General features: G+C 34.7%; 1 protein-coding gene across 1 annotated transcript in view; it reads left to right on the forward strand.

The window, feature by feature from the left end:
• The window catches only part of LOC120349698 (proteoglycan Cow-like), a 55207-nt gene that overhangs the window by 27004 nt on the left and 10132 nt on the right, over positions 1-18071 (forward strand). Inside the window, exons 4-5 of the mRNA XM_039420221.1 lie at positions 5553-5701; positions 14325-14530. Of these exons, the coding sequence (XP_039276155.1) occupies positions 5553-5701; positions 14325-14530 (355 nt within the window). The remainder of the gene's footprint in view (positions 1-5552; positions 5702-14324; positions 14531-18071) is intronic.

The following is an 18071-nucleotide window of genomic DNA, read 5'->3' on the forward strand; positions in this document are numbered from 1 at the left end:
AAATCCTAAATAAATGCTGTAAATCACCCCGAAGACTTCTGCTACTGCAGACATTGACAACAGGGTTGACAGCTATAGTGAGGTCCACTTTATAATGGCAGTGGATAAAGATAGGAGAATAGCGATGCCGATTCTCTGCATTAATTGATTATATTTCTACACTGTCAAAAACATAATTGGCATCGTTGTGCACCTAGAAAAGGATAGTACCACCGGCTTTGTCGAATGATAGTCAAGGATAGCAAAACCAAAGTTGAACAAATACTGTCATTATAAAGTGGACCTCACTATAGATGGAAATTCGATGAGAACTACTATCCAAAAATTAGTTGCCAGCCCGGGAATCGAACCCGGTACCTCCCAATTGCTAGTCAGGAATGCTTACCCTTACACCAAACTGACAATGTCTGCAGTAGCAGAAGTCTTCGGGGTGATTTACAGCATTCATTTAGGATTTTTGTTAAATAATAATTATATATTAATTAGCATTTGAATAAATGCATTCTCTATTATTTAATTCCATCTGTAACTGGTTGGCCGCTATGGCTTCGTATAAAATGAGCGCTGCTATACAGAGATTGTCAGTTTGGTGTAAGGGTAAGCATTCCTGACTAGCAATTGGGAGGTACCGGGTTCGATTCCCGGACTGGCAACTAATTTTTGGATAGTTTACATCTAGCTGTTAACCCTGTTGTCAATGTCTGCAGTAGCAGAATAAGCATAATAGACAGTCTTACAATGTTGCAAGCTCAGTACCTGGCTCAGTTGATTGAAAGCATACAGCAATCTTCGGAGCCTCTGCTTTATAAACTGTATGTGTGGACTCCAATTTAAGTTGTAATCAATTACTATGCCCAGGTACTTGTATTGGTTTACTCTTTCTAAGATTTCACAGTTGCACACGGTAGAAGTTGGGTCTCCACATGAGTGAAGTTTCATGACTCTGGGTTCTCATCGAATTTCCATCTAGCTGTTAACCCTGTTGTCAATGTCTGCAGTAGCAGAAGTCCTCGAGGTGATTTACAGCATTTATTTAGGATTTTCGTTAAATAATAATATATATTAATTAGCATTTGAATAAATGCATTCATTATTCCATCTGAAAATGATATTGTTTAATTTTGATATTAATATTCTAGATGGAAAACTTCAACTTTTCGAATATATTCAATTTCAAACAATAAATTCCGGTTGCACTACAGCCGGTTAAATTTTAACCGTGATTAATTCCACGATAACAATCAGAGAAGCCGTCTTTTCAAAAACGCCTCCTCTGATTGGTGTCGTGGAATTAATAACGTTAAAAATTTAATCGGCTTTTGTGCAACCGGGCCCAAGTCAGGTAATCAAAAAAGATACAATCCTTTTCACCCACTACCATCAGGCAGGAGATGAAATAAGGTGGAAATTTCATACATAGACAAATATCAAGATGAATTTATTGGTTATATATATATTTCATATCATATCTAAAATAAGTTTGGAACAACATTTTCTGTGAAATCAATTTCTTCACTATAACTGGATTATAGGAGTTTATAATAATGAGATTATAATGAGCTTGTGTGTTGAACAGTTCAGATTCCAAACTTTACCATCGAGAAAATTATAGCATAAGTGATATCCTATGGTACAGGTCGTTTATGTTTCAAATTTTAACCCGATTTTTTGTCAACTCAAGCCGATTACTGTCGACGATTGTCTATTATTACCAGCGTCACATAGCTTCACGATAAAGAATTACTATGACTATGGCTTGCATAAACAGTAGATTTTGAAACATAAACTCTCTACAACATGGGATATCTTCTTATGCCATCTTCTCACTATTGTATCACCATAAATGATACAGTATCACCATAAATAATGATAATAATTTTATCAATGGAGACAACAGGCTGAAACCCATTTTGACTCCTTCACACAATACAATATTTTAAACACATTATACAATTTGAAATGCAAGAAGATAAAAAAATTAGGACAATTGATATGAAAGAATACAAATAACCGTTGAAGTAATCTTGAACAATAATAATGGATTATAAGAATAATTATTAAAAAAAATATAGAATCAATAATAATAATAATAATAATAATAATAATATAATAATAATAATATTAATAATAATAATAATAATAATAAAAATAATAATAATAGATAAAAATAAAAAAGAGAAAAAAGAAGAAGAATGAGAGAGTAAGAATGCCAGATAAATGATACAGTATCAACACGATATGATACAGCAGTGGTTCTCAAACTTTTTACTTCAAGCCCCCCTGCATAATTCAGCTGTAAGCCGGACCCCTAATAAACACAATTTATGTATAAGCATAGACTACTATACATGTTTTACATATACGTATACGTACGTATATACCTACATATTTTACACTCAATATTTATTTAGTTGAGTTTTGCACATTCTGTACATAACCCAATGTTGCAATAGTTTCAATCATAATAAAACAACAAATTCTATACAAACAATAAATTATAATTTATTCAGGTACTACTGTTAGGTACTATAGTATATAGTTGTTTTTTTTTTGTTTCTCATAGAAATTGACAATACAAAAAGCGTCAGTGTGAAGGATGAGCTTGTTTTTTTGCATAGGGTTTGTTGAAACGAGGTGTCAGCTCCGATAACGCTACTCTAAGTTCCTGGGTCACATCCAGTCTTGGTCTATATTCACTTTTTTTGGCAGCTGGAGCAGAAAACCTAGTTTCACACGGATAAATTGTAGCAAATGAAGTCTATATCTTCAATGCCTTTTCACTGAAAATTGGGTGTTCCTTTTGCACACCAATCCAGAAGGATGTAAGAGAATATTCTTCAAACTTCATTTCAAGCATAAAGTCACCTTGGAGATCAATGATGTTTTCTTTTTCTATCATGTTGAGGGAGCACTTATTGATTGAGAATTTGAATTTGACAATACGGTTGATATGAATATCTTATGAGTGAAAATTACTCACATGTAATTTTAAAAATAGAAAGATAGCTTATCGTAATTATTTTAGAAGTAAATTTAAAACATTTTCCAACCAAGCTTTGCGCCCCCCCTGAGCATTCATCGCGCCCCTCTTGGGGGGTCGCGCCTCGCACTTTGAGAACCACTGTGATACAGTATCACCACAATATGATACATTATCATCTCAATTTGATACACAACACAATAGTTCGATACAAAACTTCCAAACTTCGAATGAATTCTACAAACCATGAGATTGAATTCTACAAACCCACTTTATGCAATTTTTTCTCTATGGATTTACCAAACAACTTCACTCCAAAAGAGTGTCTTCTGGGAGTAAACACTGTTGAAAAGATGTGGTGGCTAGGGGCGTTTGGAATAATTGAACTAGAAAGCAATAATGATAACCAAGGGGGGCGCTGGGTTTTTCCACTCATGAATAAAAAGCTAGTTTGTCTATGGACGTGCCAACTAATGGAGAGAAAATCGTCTGGCACATTGACGGCAAATGCCAAATCAGGAGTGAGAGAGAGGAAGACTTGGAGTCAAACAAAGAGTGAGTGAGACGGAGGGGGTGGCTTGGAGTGCGAAAGATGCAGAACCGGATGTTATTGCGGAAGAAATGATGGAATGGGGGTGGGGGAAATCGGATGTGTGTGAGTGTGAGTGCGTGAAAAATGGTTTTTCCTCTGCGGGCCCATTCTTGTTGGGAGTAACAAAGACCGGTACACCGCTGTAGCCGCGAATAAATGGGCCAGATAAGGGCTGGAGCGACCACCCACCTCCCTACTCAACAATACCCCCCCCCCCCAAACAAATCTCTCCAAACCCTTCCACACATGATGGACATTTATTAGCGGTGGACCGTGTATTGTTTATATACAAGCGCTGCTGCTAGACCAGAGCTCCGGGCTGAATTTCAACCACCGCCTTCAAACAACGGTGGTGGGGGGGGGGGTGTACAAATCCCCTTTACCCCCTCTGCCACCCTATTGTTCTCTCGATAAGTTATCCACTGATCTCCATTCAGAGTACGCTGAATGCCGAACCATTTTTGCTCAGCCTCAATCAAATATACGGGAAAGAAAACGTATTGAACAAAGTAATCGAATACACTCGAAAGGAAAACGTATTGGAAAACGTCTGTCTAATCATTGAGCAATCACCTATCCTGAATAAAGCTCCGCCAATTCATGTAGATGTAAACAATACTAGTAGTTCTGTGAACAGTAGACCTCACGCAGTATTCTCATCCACAAGTACCTGATTGAAACTATAGACCTTATGGGAAATACAGCAATAGACTGGCTTCTCCACACATCTGTGTTATCACTTGTCAGCTGATTTATGATGAATATTCTATAGTCTGATTTTTACTCTAATATTGGCGTATGAAGAAGGCTCCTTTTTCCTTTTATATTATCCTTGAAATGCAAAATTTCCAAAAACCTTGTATATACGTCGACGCGCAATTAAAAAAGTAACATTCCTGTCAAATTTCATGAAAATCTATTACCGCGTTTCGCCGTTAATGCGCAACATATAGTCTAAACATTTAAACATAAGGAGAAATGCCAAACCGTCGACTTGAATCTTAGACCTCACTTCGCTCGGTCAGTTATCTTGAAGCGACTTCTGAATTACATTTTTCATTCATATCATATACAGTTCAATAATAATAATTATTTCAGTTTATATTACGGAAACTTTGCTGTATACGTGTTAGATATTTACTTATTATTTGCTATAAGCTAGGCTATTATACGTAAGCAATAATACAGATGGCAGTGTATAGTAGTTATTATAATCTGCATGAATAAAACACTCAATCCTATCCATCCAACTCACACTTAAGTGATTCAGGTCGAGAAGAGACTCGACTCTAGTCGAGAGCATGTGTTTTCAAATGGTTACAGTCGCGGAGACTAGAGTCACCGCGACTGTAACCATTTGAAAACACATGCTCTCGACTAGAGTCCAGTCTCTTCTCGACCTAAGTGTGAGTTGAGCTTCATTTCCTCAAATATACCATGTAATCTCCCAAAATATATATGTAATAATAAGAATTGTTTTAAACATGAACCGAATAGGAAATAATGTATACAAATGACGTATCATCACGTCTGAACTACTAAACTGATTAGGTAACTTGAAATTCTGCATTAAGATTCTTAACTTAGCGAGGATAGTTATAGGCCTATTATCATTATTGTTGAACAATTGATTATAATTTTAATAATTGAAACAAAGCCACTCATTCTGTGGTACCATACAAATTTTATGTAAGATAATAGCTTAATAGAATCGTTCTTCCATTGTGAATAATATTACAGTTGTTAATACTTTTAATTTATCAGCATGAAACTATAAAACTGAATTCATATTATTTGTGCTTTAAACAGACCCTTGCGTAGCAAGGTTACCTGCTATAAAACTTGACCATGCCACTTCGTACAAGGTCTTTACATTCTGATTTTAATAAACCTTTATATTATCAACTTATTGGACTATACACATTTTGCAAGTCACTTGCAAAAGTTATAATCAATATTATAACTCATTATTTTTTGCAGTCGTTGCACACCTTGTCCTGTGATGAAGCCGACATTCCTGTGCGGAAATGACAACCACACATACAGCTCGCTGTGTCGTCTGGACTACCATAACTGCGTGCATCGCTCCAGCGTCAAAGTCTTCTGCAAAGGATTCTGTCCTTGCAAAGGTATATCACTAATGTCTCATCCAAATGAGCTGCTTGTTAATCATAGGTTCTGTTTCTACTAATGTTTAACTATGTTCTAAATCATAGGTAAATGATTGCTGTCTCATTCAAATAAGCTGCTCAATAAATCATACGTTATGTTTCAACTAATGTATAACCAGGACCTCCTATATACTATCGGACCTGAGCCTAGGAAAAAAATCTGGTGTGGCGCACTCACACAACTTTCCTTGCCGTTATGAAAATTGATCAACTGACGCTAGTGTTCACGCGAATCTCAAGTCTACTTACAAACAAAGATCTGAGCCAGCTGGGGACAGGATAATAACGCTGGAGACATACGAGGTCTGCCATCTCTTCATAGTGAATCATTTAATAGAATCAACAGTTGCCAACAGTTTGCAATTGGATAATCACATCTTCTCGAATTTCGAGCTTATTTTCAATTTTAAGTGAAAATGTTACTGAACATAAACTGTAGAGATTTTCATGCTGAATATTTTCCACTCAATTTTTTTAGTTTAAATTGTATCTGAAGACTGATAATATGGGAATCTAAAATCAAACTTTGCATAGATGCGGTGGTGCTCCTGAAATTTTTACAGATATGGGATTTGTAGCAGTCGACAGAGATTATCAATGAATTTTTTAGGTATAAATTTGATCAAAATCGTTGAAGCCGTTTTCGAGAAAATCGCGAAAACCCCTGTTTTTGACAACATTTTCGCCATTCTAGCCGCCATCTTGAATTGCATTTGATCGAAATTGTTCGTGTCGGATCCTTATAGTGAAAGGACCTTAAGTTCCAAATTTCAAGTCATTCCGTTGATTAGGAGATGAGATATCGTGTACACAGACGCACATACACTCATACACACACACACATACAGACCAATACCCAAAAACCACTTTTTTGGACTCAGGGGACCTTGAAACGTATAGAAATTTAGAAATTGGGGTACCTTAATTTTTTTCGGAAAGCAATACTTTCCTTATCTATGGTAATAGGGCAAGGAAAGTAAAAATGGCCGCCGTATGTGGTGGTCTTATAGAAATTCTTACTGAGAAAAAAATCACTAATCAGCTGTTAGAGAGCGTCTCAGTTTGTCGAAATCTCAGTTCGTGTAGTGGCCACCACTTGATGCGGCCATTTTTTTTGTAGGCACAGGTCCGGTGTATAGGAAGTCCTGGTATAGCCATCGTGCTCAAAATACGATTTGGAGGAATCAGTGATTGAGTCAACAGTGCTTTGCCTGCTTTTTGACAATCCATCCTCAACTTTCTTGACACACTGGTCGAAAAATAATCGTCCGCTACAAACCGGAATGATTTGCTAATAACCGTTAAATAGTAGAAATCGCTTTGGGTCTTCACACTGTTGATTCTTAGACCCAGCAACTTTTCGATCTTTTTACAAAAAAAATTATTCTTTTTGGTCGTAAAAACAAAATTCAAACTTCTATGGACTCAGTGAGTCGAGTATAGTATTATAATATTTGGAAAAATCTCGAAATTGACGATTGTAGTTTTTTGATATAGGGACACAATAAGCAGGCAAACAAAGGCTAGTGACCCTCCGAAAGCTGTAGGTTCCGGTGACTAAACTCTACCAGTGTGAACGTTTGTATGCAGAAGCATATGCGCCATTACTATCGCTCTCCTCTGAAAATAGGACAGGTACTATTTTCTGGCAAGTCTACCGTTGACAGTCTGAAGACTCACATTTGAAAAGCACATGTTCCATCTTTTTGGGAACTATCGGCCGTGAAAAAATCAGCAGTGTGAAGTCAGCCTAAACAAGGCTATTACTTGAGAGTATTTTTTGCGACTTCAATTCAAATTCTCAAATTGAAAGTATGAAATTATTTATTTCAAAAATCAAAAGTATATACAAGCAGCAATATCTGTAACCTAGAATTAAAACATAAAAAAACTAAGTACAATATGTGTGTTTATAAATCATTAATCCTAACTCATCAATTTGGCAGACACTAGCATAAGATAAACTTGTTCGCTAGTGCCGGTTGCATCAAACAAAATAGGTAACCAAAAATAAATACAAAGACAGCTAGACAGTGCTGGCCCATCTTCAACTAACAGCATACCAAAACAATAAATCCAAAATCAACAATCCATATTGTAGGTACTTAACAAAATTAAATAAACTCTAATTTGAAAAATTCTCCTTTATCCAGTTGTTAACCAGAATTTTCTTTTTCTTCTTATTTAGATTATATCTGTTAAACACAAACTCCCCCGGTACTATATTAATTAATCTTGTGCTGATATAAATCAATTGTCTTCGAACTATTTTCAAGTTAGCCGGATAGGTCCAATACCTATTTAAGGTTCCAGGACGAAGGGCATAAGGATTATCCTGAACAACAAAAGAACCTTCATATTTATTTATATATTTAAGAAGCCTGAATATATATAGTTGTCTCACAGTTTTTACTTCTAATTCCTTAAAAAATAGCTCCGTGCTGTAAATTCTTGGCTTCATTAAAAGCGTTTTTATAATTAGTTTTTGTGCTACAAAAATTTGATTCAGATGTGAATCTGATGCACCTCCCCATATGGTTATCCTATAGCTCAGAATTGACTCAACAAACGCATAATAAACAGTCTTTGTATAATTCATATCAAGTATCGTTCTTAGTTGGTAAAATTTATAAGAGATATATTTTAGTTTTTTACTAATAAAATCTATATGACTATCCCACCTAAAGCAATCATCAATCATCACACCCAAGTATTTGACACTTTGTTCTCTTTTTATGGGCACACAATTACAGTTATCTCCATTCCTATAATAGTTATTGAAATGACATGAAAATACACACATAAAAATTGAAATGGAATGAATATATCATCTATTACTCTTTAATATTTTATTGGTGCATAATATGTTTCAACTCATGAAAACCATTTTCAAGCTCTCATTTTATAATGACTCTCATAAGTTGATATATTTTATGCCCTAATTAAAAATGAAATCTTACCGTACTGGATGATATTTTTTCATTTATTTCAACTTGAATTCAAATTGGAGAGGCAGAAAATTTCAGTGTAGGCAATGTACCTTGAATACATTTTAGGTACTTTGAATGAAGGTATTGCATTGTATAGGTTGGCACGAAGTTGAGGATTAATAATGGCCTCTTAAATTCAAACCATTCGTCACCTGGTTCCTAATGACAACCATAAGAATAGTATTATCCTGATGCTACTTCAACCTGATGTCAATTTGTTCAACTACTATGTTTCGAATCATAGGTGAATTACTGTGGTCTCAGTCAAATAACACATAACCTAGTCAAATAACATAACCTGTTGTATAAATTAGAAATGGAACCGTTTCGGGCGTGAACCTGTGGTACTTTTCTATAAGTTGTGTAATTCTGAATGATTGCCATAAATAGATAATTGATAAAATAAATAAATATGCTATATAATCAATAAATCATAGGTTATACTTCAGCTAATGTTCAACTATGGCCCAGTTGCACAAAAGCGGTTAAATTTTAATCGTGATTAATTTCATGCGAACCAATCAGAGAAGGCTTTTTTGAAAAGACGACTTCTCTGATTGGTTCTCGTAGAATTAATCACGGTTAAAATTTAACGATTATCTCAGCTCAGAAATCGAAATCGAAAATAATGGCATTTCGCGGCAAGTGGCCCTTGCGCTCCAAAATAGTTCTGAATAATATAATAATGGATCAGGTGAGCAACTTTGAATATCTCGGCTGTGATGTATCCTATGACAGAGAATGTAATATACCTCAGAAAATAGGAAAGTTTAACTCAATTTGTGGAGTCATTCACCGAACATTAAAGGGTAAGGCCAGAAAAGAGACTGAGATTAAGTTCTATAGGACAATGGCCATCCCTTTAATGACATACGGTAGTGAGGTATGGACAAAGACCAAGAATGATGACTCACGAATTCAGGCATCAGAGATGAGGTTTCTGCGCAGCATTCAAGGATACTCAAGACAAGACCACATAACAAATGAAATAATTCGAAGTGAGTGCAATGTGCAACCACTAACAGAAATAATAAAAAATTGAAGTGGACAAATCACCTGCGTCGTATGCCACCAACTCGTCTTCCACTACAAGCTTGGAAGTTGCAGTTGGATGGGAAAAGAGACGTCGGAAGACCGAGGAAGCGGTGGACACCGGAACAGGCTTTACAAGCCTAGTCCAGGATGGATGATGATGAATTTAACCGGCTTTGGTGCACCACGGCACTAAGTTTTAAATGGTAGGCTATGTTCAGCTCTAGATAATTCTCCTATTTGGTTATTTCTTCAACCAACTCATCTTGCAATGTAATGTTGCCTTGAAAATTTGCACGCACTATCAAGTCTAGATTTCAAATATTTTTCAGGATATACCCTTGTAATTTGAATGGATAAACCTTGTAATTTAAAACAGAAAAGTGCTGCATCATATTTGTAATCTAGTAAATTAGAGCTATTCATTCTATTGAGTTATCTGAAAAATAATGCCTTCTACTCACTTGAGGAATACCTGAATACCTGAATTGAATGTAATGTAGATACCGTATGCTTTATCAGGTATGATTTTCTGTTCAATTGTGTGTAGCCTACTTTTAAAATGTATATATTATGACTCGCCTAATGCTATAATTGTAGCCTGATTCGTTAATAAAACGAACCTTGGATCTTGAATCTTGAGAATTCCACTAAGATTGTGGATGCTGCGAATGCAGTAACTAGGGAGAGTTGAGGAAAGTCAATATGCTATGTATATTTTGAAGGTTTGTAGAGTCGAAATTTGCAACTAGCAAATATGTTTTTTTTTAAAAACAAACATATTTTGTAATTAGTTATACTTGGAGAAGATGTATTAAAGTAAATACCTAGAAGTAAATTTTGAAGCAGAAAATTAGGTAGGCAAAACTTCTGCTACATACATGGGCTAGGGTACATAATAAAAAAATTACGAGAATTTTTGAGAAATCCAAGAAAAGTGAATCGGAAACTTGGTTGAGTGGTTGTTTCTGGATAGGTGAAAGGTGAAAAAGTGAGAATGATTCATTTATTGCCGATAAAGTCATGGCTCAATGGAAGTCAAAAACGCCTGATGAACGCCTGGCTCTATTTGCAGATCCAGTTCAGACTTTGTAAATAGTTGGATCTTTGATGTACATCACAGTACGTACATAAACAGTGTATTTCCACAAGAGACGTTTGAAGTGGGAAATAGCATCAGGCCATAAATAGTAGAGCAGCGGAAAAAGCCTTTGAGAGAGAGAGAATAGGCCGGAGAAGAGAACAAGCCATGAGAGAAAAGATGTAATTGTCTTGGGAAATGTTCTGTGTAAACTTGACAGAGAATCGTCTGGAAAGCACGGCTCTGAGTGGATGGGGATCTACTGTTGGACTAATTCGGAGAGAGAGAGAGAATCTGTGAGAGTGAAGGGTAGAGGAGGATGGCTGATGTGATAAGAGATAGCAGAGAAAAAGATTTGATCGAAAATCTGGAGAAAACAGCAGCCTTAGGATAACATCGTTTGCCGTTCGACATAATCAGATAAATTTCAGAGCGAGAATTATCTCCCTTGAATTCATTCCCAGCACAATAAGATTATTGCTAGTTCAAGCTATTATTGTCACAATCTTGAAATATTGTTTATGGAGTGACTGTTTATGGATGAAACCTAACCTAACCTAATATAACTTAACCTAACCTAACCTAACCTATTGTCACAATCTTGAAATATTGTTTATGGAGTGATTGTTTTGTTGAGTGTTCAATTCGAAAATGTTGTGAAATATAGGGTATGTAAATTGGTAGCTATAAATAATTGTCATTCTTGGAAAAAGCAAATTTCTACTTTGTTATCAGAGAAGCAGGCTTCGTTTCTAAAACTCTCGTGTTTTATTTATTCATTCATCCATTTGTACAAATTCACAAAAAAAACATATATTGGTATAGGAAAACAGGAGATTCCTCTCCTAAATTTAGATTAATATCAAACTAATAGCATAGGTTTGTGTTTCTTCAATGGTCCCAAAATTCCTTAAATAACTAATTATTATTCGTTACAAGTGGAATATTTAGCCTATATTAATTCATTAATTCAAGCCATCTAAATTCAAAATTTCCAGTTTTCATGTTTATTTTGGACTAAAATTCTTTGAAAATTGTACGCGTGAAATTCTAACCTTATCTTGGACTTTTTCACCTATAAATTTGGAAGAAAAATAGCACAAGGACTACCTTATTATTTTATCTACCAATGTTATTACATTAGTGTCATTTGCATTGTAAATAAATAAAAAAAATTAATAAAAATAAAACTATATTACACAAACTATTCATTTGAATAATGTTCTATGTTCAGTTCACCACATACCTTGGTATGTTGCTTGCTACTTTTTCATACCTTGGTTCGATCACAAAGAGTAGAAATATAAAAGGAGTCTATTGTTTTGAATCTTTGTCCTGGACTTTCAAATTAGATAACTACCAAAATATTAAGAATAACAACTGAATAATGAAAAACTGTTATCAAATTATGGGAGGAAATATATAGCCAGCCGAATAAAATATATTTGTCATCATTATTAACAAGTATCATCAAATTAATATTTGATTTGATATAGACTACCTGGATTATTAAAATCACAGATATTTAATATCAGAGGCGGTGGTAACAGAGAATCGCCAACCCTGTTGTCCTATCTTTCCCACTGACCTTAAGCTGCGTACACATACTCGCGCTTCCAACCCGCACCGAGCACGCTCATCCCTTGTACCGCCCTTGTACCACCCTCGTACCACCATCGAACTACAGTCGCTCCTCCCACGCACCCATCATGAACGTTACAGAAGATGTTAGATCTTCTCGCGTTCCCCGGTCGAACCACTGTTGCTCGCCGGTCGATCATCAATCGCTCTGCTGGAGTGACGTTCGGTTGCGCACCTTTATAATAAAATTACATAATATAAAAATACATAATAAAATTCCATTGTTGTTCTATAAATTAATTGTTGAAGTTATAGCTATAATAACGTCATGTTAATCGCTATAGTCAGGTCCACGTTATAATGAAAGTGGATAAAGATAGGAGAACAACGTTGCCGAACCTCTGTTTTGTCAATGCCTTCTATAGACGGTAGCTGATACAGGTTTATTAATGTGATATTAACTGTTCATCCTTCTTTAAAATAATCAATTATATTTTATTATGAAAGAAATTATGTTTCTCAATTATTGCATAATGAATTTACATAATTAAGATGGAATATTTCGTTAATTGATTATTAATTCTACATTGTTGAAAGATGATCTGGCAACAGAGCTAAGTGAGAAAGAAATTGAAATTGAAATTTATTCATAACACTGACAATTTACAAACAAAAGTAAATGAACTTAACAAATCAGTACAATAATTTTCAAAAAATAAAAAACTAAAATACATAATAAAATATCATCTTCTAATTCTATTTATATAAATGAAAATAATGAAAAACTAACAAAAACATTAAGTAGCGTCAGAGTTATGATTAAGGTACTTCATAAGCATAAGAAAGAGATAGCGCTATCCGCTTTGTTGAATGATAGAGAAGGATAGCAATACCATTGCTAATCAAACACTGCCATTATAACGTGGACCTCACTATAATATTCTTGTTAAGTTTTTTGTGATTCTCATGATATTTGGTAATCTACGAACGACTTTTATTGTGATTCAATTCAAATAATAGTTGGTGATTTTTCAATTTCCACTGACTTAATAACAATCTTACTTTATAAGATTCATCGTTATCCTATAAATTTCTGGTTGAAGGTTTAGGCTGAAGTTATAATATTGTCATGTTTAACGCAAATATTTCTATCAAGTACCATGTGATTCTAAAGTCAAGTTAAGAATCAAGTCTCTTGATTCTAAAGTCAAGTTAAGAATCAAGACTCTTGATTCTTGACACTTGACAAGAATCAAGAGAAAACTTGACTCTAAATTTTAGAGTTAGTCTAGTAAGTTTATAATCAAGACTCTTGATTCCAAAGTCAAGTTTTCAAAGTCAGAGTTGTCAACAAAATGTTATTTACATACAGTAGCTTTCTTCAAAAAGTTGTCAATTTTTCTGTCGGCAATAGCTGTGTGAAAACAAGTTGAATATTGCTGTGCTTTTTAAAAGAAATGATGTTGAAACCTCAGTTGACAACTCTGGTGTGGACATGGCTCTATGAAATGTTTATAAAACAAATCCTAAAGCTGCGTTTACACAAAGTTATTAACAAAATGTTAATAACTTAATCCTTATAGATTCTATTAGAATGAACATAACTTATTATACACATGACGAACATTTGTGTTTGTCAAGTTCCGTTCAATCTAATAGAATCTATAAGGATTAAGTTATTAACATGTTGTTAATAACTTTGATGTAATCCCAGCTTTTAGCTGATTTCAAAATGTCAGCTTAAATAACTTATCATACACATGATGTCAAGTTCCGTTCAATCTAATAGAATCTATAATGATTAAGTTATTAACATTTTGTTAATAACTGTGGTGTAAACGAAGCTTAATATTCATTTCATTGATTGAAATAATAATTATTGTTAATTTTTGTACAGAAGGAGATATCCACATGCGGAAGAAGCAGAAACAAGCTGAACGAATGAATAATTTCATGAACAAGTACAAGGCTACCATAATGGAGCAGGAGAAGAACCCCCAGGCCGCAGCTGACAAATACACATTCACCCCTCAAGACTTCAAGTACGAGAACAAGCACTACAAGTACATCAAGTACACAAAACATGACAACAAGATCTCAAAGGTATGCCTTAGTTTGCTCCAATTACAGTCTACATAACGGAGTACAGCATTTGGTTGCGTGTTTTGCTAAGTTCTCGCTCTGCTTATTCGGCATCCTTGTCATCCTTATTCCATCCATCTTTTCATCCTTATTCTTGTAAATATATAACCAGGGAACAAGGAAAAGCAATGAGAGCAAATCCAATAGAAATTGATATAAATAGGCTATCTGTTAAGCTATAAAATAATGATGGTTTTGCTTTAAAAGTTACACAACTATGCCACTTGTGGCAGAAGATATTATTCAACGCAGCTATAATGTTCCATGCAATGTACTTAGAATACATTAAATTGTTCTAGGTACATTGGCTTCATGTAATTAGAAATCACAATTTAGAACAATCAATTGAATGGTCTCCGCCGAATAGAATTTATTGAATTTGAAAGAAGACTTGAAAATATAATATTGTTGAATGTAATAATTGACTAAAAGATAATTCTCACTATACCTTTGACAATGAGTTACCGTGAACTTTAATCCAATAAACAAACAAGAAATAGAGAGGTTGAAAAGAATTGATAGAAACTATCTTTTAGATTAAAAATAACTATTCTGAATTGTATCATCGCATCTGTTAGATATTGAATAAATAATACTCTTCATATCAACCAACCATCTTTATTTATAATTCATTCAAGACTAAACTGTTGTTAACGTTCTGGTAACTAATGTATTGAAATCATATGATGTTAATAATAAATATCATCTCTAACATCTCCCTCTTTAAGACAAAGACTATAATTATTAGTCGTATATTATCCTATATTCCCCTTTTGATTTTTCGTATGTGAATCGTGTTTCTTCGCTGAACACCGCCATTATTGTTTCTAACCAGGAATGAACGTGGTTGTGGTAATTTCTCAGTTATTCTTTCTTTTTCCCATTCTTTGTTATGAATATTCAGCATATATATCTCCTCTTCAACTACAAAATCTTCGGTGTTTTTAGATACATTACGATCATAGTAAAGTTTTTGAATCGATTGATTCTTTGCCATCTTGTCGATTATCTCATTAGGTACAATTTTTGGATTCAATGCGTAATGTGGTATAGGAATCTTGGTTCTTATATGTCTGCTATTAAGAAGCTGTGAAGGTGTGTATCCCAATCCAGATACGGGAGCATTACGATAATTTAGTAAATAAAATTCCAAATCTTGCTTGTTCGCAGCTGCCTTCTTAAACATCGTTTTGAATATTCCAACTGCCTCTTCTGCTAATCCATTTGATTTTGAATGGTATGGACTTGATGTGGTAATTTTGAATCCCCAATTCTCTGCAAATTGATGCATTTCTCTGCTATTAAATGGCATGTTATCTGCTATTAGTGTTTGAGGTATTCCAAATCTGCTGAATGTTTCCTTAAATTTTTTAATTACGGTGAAGCTGCTTTTGCTATTGATTGGGTATGCTTCAATCCATCTCGAATAATAATCAATTACAATTAAGTAGTTCAATCTATCGACTTCTGCAATGTCCGCTGCAATTTTACAAAACGGCTTATCTGGAATGTCGTGATTGATCAGTGGCTCTTTAGTTTTCGATTTTTTAAACCTTTGACATATGTTACATGATAATATCAAATTGCGAATATCTGAATATATACCTGGCCAATAGTAGAACTGATCAACAAGAGAATTAATCTTCGAACTGCCAAGATGAATTTCATGTAAGCGACTCATTATAAAATTCCGGAGTTTTAGAGGTACAATTAACCTTGTTCCAAAATACAATAAACCATTACTCACTTGCAAGTCATTCTTATTCTGTAAAAGTGTTTCACAACACCGGTATCGGCGTTCATGTCAGGCCATCCTTCATGCAGATATGATACAACGTCTCTTAGATTTTCATCTTCTTGGGTTTTTATACAAATTCTTTTAGCTTAGGTTCACTTATTTTCACGTCTGTAGATCCCAGCGTGTGAATAAAGTCTTCATTGATTGGTCCTCTTTGGTCGTAGTTTTGATCCCTGTACGGGACAAATAATCTGCAATGAACATATTTTCCGGGTAAATATTTCACTTCCAAAGTATATATTAATAAGCTTCAGTTTGAGCCTTTTCAGTCGGTTGTTCAAAATTCTATCCATAGGCTTGGACATTACTGACATCAAAGGTAGGTGATCAGTAAAAATAGTAACAGAGTCATGGCCATAGACGTAGTTGTGTAGTTTCTTTATGGCAAAGCAAATGGCTAGCATTTCTTTTTCCGCTTGAGCATAGGATTCTTCAGCTGTTGTCATTGATCTTGATCCAAAGTACAATGGTTTTCCTTCTTGAAGCATACAAAAGCCAAGTGATTCCTTTGTAGTTAGTAGGAACTACAGTAATTTTAGATTTTATAGGAGTAACTACGGATGTGGTCTGATAAGAAGATTCTGAGTTTTCCGGCGCTGGGGCGAGCGGAAGTAGAAAAAAGCCAACTTTGCATGCCTAATTGCCGTATTCCCAATAATATAAAAAATCAAATGAAACGTCCTAGGCTGTTGCCTCAAGTACCTCACAAAAACTCAGCTACCGTAGTTCATCAATTTTATCACTATGAATCACTAATTTTATCACTAAGTAGCACCTTGATGCTGTGGGAGGGGTAAATCGGTCCAGGGATCAGCTTGTGAGACCGAAACTGTATAGGTAGAATTCAGGAATCCATGTTATGATTTTTCATGATTACAGTATTTTCTGAAACAATTTCCTCAAATATATGTTTTGTCTGTATTCCCTACATTTTTCTCACTTGGGCCGGCCACTAGCAGACAGGACATGTTGTGCCGAACATTTGTGAACGGATATGTCTTTGAACGAAAAAGCGTTAGCATAACGCGAGTCAGCAGCTTAGCATTCACGCGAAAGGCTTCATACAAAAAACAGCTGTTCGACAGCAGCTTCTAACATAAAATAAACAACCAATTACAATAATTAAACAACTGAAAAATTACAAATTATAATGGTACAAAAAAATTAACCTCAAATAGAGCAGCGGAGAAAATATAAACAACAAAAAATCGAAGATATTTAAACCCAAAGACCTTAAAGATGCATAGACTCACATGCAGCGCGAGTGTCGTACTTGAAATTGAAATCCGCCATTGAGGGGGCAACCCATAAGATTATTACATACCAATGTCACCAATGCCTTTGTGATCTATAATAATAGATCATATAATATTTATCTATATATATAGATCTATAATAATTATTACAAATTTAAAATATATATCTCGTGCTAAAATACCCCAATGGCGGCCTTCAATTTCAAGTAAGAGCTATCATTGGGAAGGCATAGGCATTGTGGGTCTTTATCTCTTTAAGGTCTTTGTAAAAACCTTACTACAAAAAATTCTTTTCGAAGCCTTTCACTGATGACACAACTTGCATGACGATCATTTGTGTACACACATGTGTTACCTGTGAATAGTGGCCACCTGTACATTTTACTCAACTTATTACATCCGTGTACCGTACTTCTGTGATCTCATGCAAATTTAAATTTCAATTGCT

The sequence above is a fragment of the Nilaparvata lugens genome, chromosome 2, assembly GCF_014356525.2.
Source record: "Nilaparvata lugens isolate BPH chromosome 2, ASM1435652v1, whole genome shotgun sequence".
NCBI classification, from domain to species: Eukaryota; Metazoa; Arthropoda; class Insecta; order Hemiptera; family Delphacidae; genus Nilaparvata; species Nilaparvata lugens.